Here is a 6,508-nt window from a genome sequence, read left to right as displayed (position 1 = left end):
TTTTAATATAAAAATTATTATTATTATTAACATAAAAAATAAATTTTAATAATTCTCTATAAAATATTTATATTTCTAATAAATATATTTTATATATTATATATTATATATATAATAGAATGTCCAAATAAGCAATATATATTATCAATATTTTAAAGTTCTTAACATTAATAATATATCAGTCTGTTCCATAAATATTCAATAATATTAATAATATTGATTATATTGTTAATAATATTGATCACTTTTAATAATATTAAGAATTTTAAAATATTGATAATATATATCGATCATTTGAATATTCTTCTAAAAACAGATCTATAATAATAAATCATAAAAAAGTAAATTAAGGAAAATAAATTCATTGAAAAAATGATATTTATATTGAAAAAAAAAATTTAAATTATGAATGATAAACTATAAATTATATATACTATAGATATATACTATTGACTATAGATTATAGACTATAGACTATGTTAATAGAAAATTATTATCGTGATTACTTGCAAATGTTTTATTACATTATTTAATAGATCAAAATGGTGTTAAACACTGTACATTCTTCTGCATTAAAAATCATTAAACCATACAGAAAATGGATTATAGAAAATCCTCAATTACTATCTGACATGGAAAATACGATTCAATATTTGCCTTATTTCACAGCTGGTAAGAAAGATTTTATAAAAAAGCAATTGTTTTTCCTCTGAATTTATTCATAAAATAAATTATTTCTAGGTCAATTTAATAATTCTTCTTTTATATCGGAATTACTGTATTCAGTTTCGAATTTAATAGTATTTTTCAATGATTTATTAATGAGTAGTGAGAAATGTATACATTTAAAATTTTCTAAGTTCGAATCGAAAATAAAAATTTGGCTGACTGTAGTAGAATATACAGAAGCTCTTTTTGAAATTTCTGCGAAAAAGTTATGGGGACAAATTGGAAAATGGTTTATAATAACTATCATTCAAATATTTAAGTAAGTTATTTAAAATTTTATATATTAATATTTTTATGAAAATTTGTATTCATATTATGAATATTTATAGAACTGTATTAAGACTTCTATTAGTTCATTTATATAAAGAACGAATAACAAAAAGTCCTCCAATACAGCCACTTAATAGAGAAAAAATAAATGATTCATATAATGAAAAGTCAAGAGAAAGCTTTGTATTAAAACGATCTGGTACTGTTGTTAGAAGTATAAGAAGTACTAATTCTTTACATATATGTACATGGGAGCCTTTATCTTCTAATGTTAACAATAATAATTTAAATAAATGTTCTACATCAGAAAAAAATTTAATGTTAGCTGAGGTAAAAATATCAAGTAAATATAATAATTTTTAAAATATATTTATTGACTGTTTTGTATTTTGTTTTAGACTCTTTATATTATTAAACCATTATTACATTTGGGATGTATATCTTTTACTGGAAAAAAACATTGGCCTCCATGGTTGTTATCATTTGCTATTGATTTAATCAGGTACAAAGTAATATTTATTATCAAATTTATTAAAAATAATTTATTTGTTTTATAATATAAAAATTCATTTTTTTTTTGCAGTCTAAAAATAATTAATAATCAGATGAAAAATATATCATTTAGTAAAGAAGAAGAAAAAGAATTCTTCAGGCGAAGACTTGCTTTACTTCTTTATATATTAAAATCTCCATTTTATGATAAATATAGTCGTATTAGAATATATACAATCTTAACTGCACTTTCTAATAAAATACCTCTGGCAAGATTTGTAACAGAGCCAGTAAAAAAGTATTTACCATATTGGCAAAGTACATATTTTTATATATGGACGAATTAATTTGTAAAATTAATAAATATTTTAAAAAATTATTGGTGTATAATATTATTATAAAACAAAGATAAAAGAATTATAAAAAAAAAATGAATATTTTCATAAGTTGAGAATAACTCATTTTTATTACAAATAATATAATTATATCATTAAATAAAATTTTTATACATGAGGATAAAGTAATTTTAATAATTTATTGAAGCATATAACAATTTATAGATTTATTATTATATTTTACATTTTATAAAAAAATTACAAATTTTTAATTGCAAAACCGAAAATCGACATTTCATTTTTGCGAATATTGCATTTTAATAAAAATTAGATTATATTTGTCGATATATTCTGCTTAAATATGCATGAATATAATATTTTTATGTTTCTAAACATAAAAATATATAAATTTACATGTTTTTATTTGTTCATATTGTCATATGATATGAATATAAATTTTTTAATAAAAATAAAAATATCTGTATATATAATAATTTTTCTATGTTATGCATATAAAATACAAAAAAATAATTTTATGTATAATAAAAACAACAAATGTAAACAAAATCAATAAATGTATAAAAGATTAAAAGATTTTTAAAAAATATATTTTCTTATCCGATATATTATATGGATTTTCTTATATTAAACATTAATATACCAATAAAATGCATGGAAATAACTTGCAAATATATTACAATTCAAAAGAAATACAACATAGCAGAAAATATAAACATGGCCTTTGGAATTAAATAGCAATTTGTATATAAAATTACTTATTCACACATTTGAAGTAATGAATTTATAGTTACATCCTTTTTTCCATTATTTGCATCATAGACTGATTTAATTACTTCTTTATCCACATTTGGAAACATCTCTGAAATCTATATTATATGATTACTAATTTGTTATATTGCAAGAAATAAGTAAATAATAATTTTTTTACATTACCTGTTTTAATTCAACTTCAGCATTTGGCATAGAACTGGGAATAACAGGTGATGCAGTAGCTGTAGTTGGTGTTGTGTAAACATTTACTGGTGCATATCGTGTCATACCAAACATTGTTGAAGAAGGAACCATCATAATCGGAGGTGCACTCATGTAAGACTGACACTTAGTCTATTAAAATATTTTAAATAAAATTTTAATCAAAAATATTAATTGATTAAAAAATATTTTTTAATATATTATTCACTGTATAACTAAAAATTACATTTTTAATTAATTAATTAAAAACATTTTACCGTATAACTAAAAACTAAATTTATCATTCCCTCTTGATTGTCTCCTTGCTTTCCACTAAGCATATACCAATCTTCATGTGTCTCTCCTTTTTGAAGAACTTGTGATGGAATATCTATGTGACCCCATGCAATTAATTCATCCATTACAAAAGAACATTCATCATAAATTTCTATATAGATTTGTAAGACTCCTGGTGGCAAATAGCTAAATAATAATAACAAATAGATATAAATTATTTGTAAATAATTTTAATAATAATAAATTTTAATATATAAATTATTTGAAATACCATTGAATAACTTTGTTCCAATGTGGATTTTTTGCTCCATTTGAACATGTATGTGTTTCATATACAGCATGACCTACTCTTAATCTCACATAAGGATCCATTCTTGTCATTCCATAATTTTTTACAAGTTTAGCCTATAGGAAGTATCTTTTTGAAATTACGAATAAAATGTTATTATAAAACATACATCACTACTTTGTAAAACTTAAAGATATACATTAAAAATTAACTTAAAAATGAAAATTATAAAATTACCTGAACAATTGTTATACTAAGTCTACCAACATGAGGTTCATGCATAGTAGGCATATTCTGCATTTGTAATTGATGAAGTGCAAGTGCAGCTTGCTGATCTGCTGCTTCTTGTTGTAATTGTACATTACGCTCTTCCAATCTTAAAAATCCTTGAGGGAGTGGACCAAGAAAAGCCTAAAACATTATTTATTATTATTTCAAATTCTTATAAAAATTCAAATTATTAAAATTGAATTACAATGAAAAAATTTAATATTATTTAAGGAATTAATAAATGGATCATTGAAAATTAATATGAATTATTTTTTTTTTTATTTATTTTAATTAATAATAATTAAAAAAAATTATTTTTAATATTTTTAATATTGTAAATATTGATTTTTATATTGAATTTTTTTTAAATGGAAGAAATAAATTTAATTATTATAATATAATATATAATTTTAATATTATATAATTATTATATATAATAATTATAATATAATTTTATTTTATTCAAAATGAATTGCAATATTTGTGCTAAAATTTGTATTATTTACTCGTCTTTTCCATTCTTCGTATAAATCTGATTGTCTTTCAGTTTCCATAACAATAATCAGAATTTCACTGTATTAAAATTTTTTTCTTAATGTAATAAACTTCGATATAAGTGAAACCTGTCAAACTACACGTATTTTTTAACACATTTGGAAAATCACAACACATTTGATACAGTAATAGCACGCCATCTTAAGTTACTCATGAAACATACGAATTACATATACATTTCAAACACAAATGATATTATATATAAAAATAACAATTTTAAAATAAATTAAATAATATGAAAAATTAAAACAAATATTTTTTATTAGCTAGAATATTTAAAATAATGAAATAATCAAAATAAATTGGATATAAATAATTAATATAATTAAAATTGAAAAATTAGAAAATAGAATTGAGGAATGAATATAGTAGATTTATGCAAATAAAGAATAAAAACAAATTTATGTAATTCTGATAATTTTTGTTTATTTTAATAATTATAATAAATATTATTTTACAATTAAAATATAATTATTTGTGGTTTTTTTTTTAAGGGAATCATAAACTAGAATTCCATTTCGAACATTCTTGACAGATCGTTCGTCAGCATCCACTGGGACTGGCGTGACATTCGATCGTCTGTTGCTAGGATCCTCCCGAAAAATTTTTCTGTAAATAGATTTTGCTGGTGATTTTTCTTGATTTCGGATATCATATAATTTTTTTTTTTCGTATTCTAGTCATTTATACGCTCTGTTTGTGCTAGTGCTATTTTCATTCGCAATTAATCTCAAAAGGAATTAATTTCAGAGGAAGTACAACTAATTTTTTACCATATTTTTAGTGAAAATTGATTTTTCCACAAACCATGTCACATCAAACAGGAATCAGAGGTATTTATTGTAATATAATATTATTTTTATATAGCAAATAAAAAGGAATATAGGAATTTTTATAATTAGGTTAAATAAATTTAGATTTTTAACCTCAATATTTTTAAATATTTTTATATATTAACTTTGCCTATTTCAGCGAACGATGCACTTAAAAAGTTATTTACCAAATGTCGAGATGGAAAAATACGAGTTTTGAAAGTTTCTATCGAAAATGGTAAGTTTTTTGTATAGATTCATAAAGTATATGATATTATATGAACAAAATAAATGAAAGAAATTTTTTTGTTTCATAGAGGAATTAATACCTGCTGCTTTTTCGAAATCAATGAACAAATGGCAAGATGATTATGATAAGATGATCAAGCCATTAATCATTGAAAATCAACCTGCATATATTCTTTATCGATTAGATACTAAGTCTTCAGATTCTGGTTATGATTGGTTATTTATTTCTTGGTCACCTGATACTGCACCAGTTAGACAAAAGATGTTATATGCATCAACTAAAGCAACTCTGAAACAAGAATTTGGAACTGCTTCTATAAAAGAAGAATTACATGGTACAGTACCAGAAGATATAACATTAGAAGGTTATCATAAATATAAAAGAAATAATGCTGCACCAGCACCATTAACTACAGCAGAAGAAGAATTAGCAGAACTCAGAAAAAATACAGTTACTACAGATTACAGTGTAGAAACAAGACATCAAACATTAAGTGGAGTTGCTTTCCCTGTGACAGATGAGGCAAAACAAGCAATTACAGAACTTGGTAAAGGTATACATGAATATGTTCAGTTAAAAATTGATTTAGAAGAGGAAAAGATACATTTAGTAATGGCTTGTGAAGTTTCATTGGATAAACTACCAACCAAAGTTCCATCTGATTCTGCTAGATATCATCTTTATAATTTTAAGCACACACATGAAGGAGATTACATGGAATGTATAGGTATGTTTTATATAGCAAGTTTTAAAAATAAAAGTGCTTGTGTCTCAATCAATAATATATTTTTATTTATGATGTTACAGTATTTATATATAGCATGCCTGGATATAGTTGCAGTATTAAGGAAAGAATGTTATATTCGTCATGTAAAGCACCACTTCTAGAACTTATTCAATCACTTGGAGTGATTATAACAAAAAAGGTAAGTAGATAGATAAAATTTCATAATAAAGATAATATCTTTCAATTTATTTTCTTTCTATTGGTTTCTTTTTTGCATGAATGTCTTAACAGGATCATTTAAAACTGGTAATTTATATTAGAATCTGAATCTGTGCTTTTTAAATAAATAAATTTTTAATTGTATATTACATTTTTATTATTATTAAAAAATATATTTTATCTTAAATTAAAAAATATATATATATTTATCAATTTAAATATTTTATTCTTTTAATTGCATTGTATGTATATTATTTTATTTTTAGATTTTATCTTTTTCTATATGGATTA

The 6,508-nt window shown here is 21.9% G+C and overlaps 3 protein-coding genes across 6 annotated transcripts in view; 2 read left to right on the top strand and 1 right to left on the bottom strand.

Moving 5' to 3' along the window:
- The first annotated feature begins 433 nt into the window (after nt 1-433).
- LOC102672638 (peroxisomal membrane protein PEX16) lies at nt 434-1,870 on the top strand. The gene is made up of 5 exons (XM_006607349.2): nt 434-672; nt 742-988; nt 1,059-1,329; nt 1,398-1,501; nt 1,583-1,870. Exons 1-5 carry the CDS (start codon nt 543-545, stop codon nt 1,836-1,838), a joined length of 1,008 nt encoding a protein of 335 aa, XP_006607412.1. The 5' UTR covers nt 434-542; the 3' UTR covers nt 1,839-1,870.
- Nucleotides 1,871-2,031: 161 nt separating this feature from the next.
- On the bottom strand, nt 2,032-4,363 carry LOC102672779 (toll-interacting protein A-like). Its single transcript, XM_006607350.2, has 6 exons — nt 4,161-4,363; nt 3,622-3,795; nt 3,367-3,500; nt 3,077-3,281; nt 2,781-2,951; nt 2,032-2,713 (listed from the first exon to the last, which is right to left on the bottom strand). Exons 1-6 carry the CDS (start codon nt 4,206-4,208, stop codon nt 2,603-2,605), a joined length of 843 nt encoding a protein of 280 aa, XP_006607413.1. The 5' UTR covers nt 4,209-4,363; the 3' UTR covers nt 2,032-2,602.
- Nucleotides 4,364-4,676: 313 nt separating this feature from the next.
- Nucleotides 4,677-6,508, top strand: part of LOC102671293 (twinfilin) — a 5,464-nt gene continuing 3,632 nt past the window's right edge. The window contains exons 1-5 of one of the 4 annotated variants that reach the window (XM_006607339.2): nt 4,677-4,820; nt 4,994-5,042; nt 5,182-5,259; nt 5,339-5,998; nt 6,079-6,197. In XM_006607339.2, the coding sequence (XP_006607402.1) occupies nt 5,018-5,042; nt 5,182-5,259; nt 5,339-5,998; nt 6,079-6,197 (882 nt within the window). In that variant the 5' untranslated portion in view covers nt 4,677-4,820; nt 4,994-5,017. Of the gene's footprint in view, nt 5,043-5,181; nt 5,260-5,338; nt 5,999-6,078; nt 6,198-6,289; nt 6,341-6,508 lie in introns of those variants that run through there. The other 3 variants (XM_006607338.2, XM_006607341.2, XM_006607340.2) reach the window with 3 other exon arrangements.

The sequence above is a fragment of the Apis dorsata genome, unplaced genomic scaffold, assembly GCF_000469605.1.
Source record: "Apis dorsata unplaced genomic scaffold, Apis dorsata 1.3 scaffold_4, whole genome shotgun sequence".
Lineage (NCBI taxonomy): Eukaryota > Metazoa > Arthropoda > Insecta > Hymenoptera > Apidae > Apis > Apis dorsata.
This window is presented reverse-complemented; position numbering and strand designations above follow the sequence as displayed.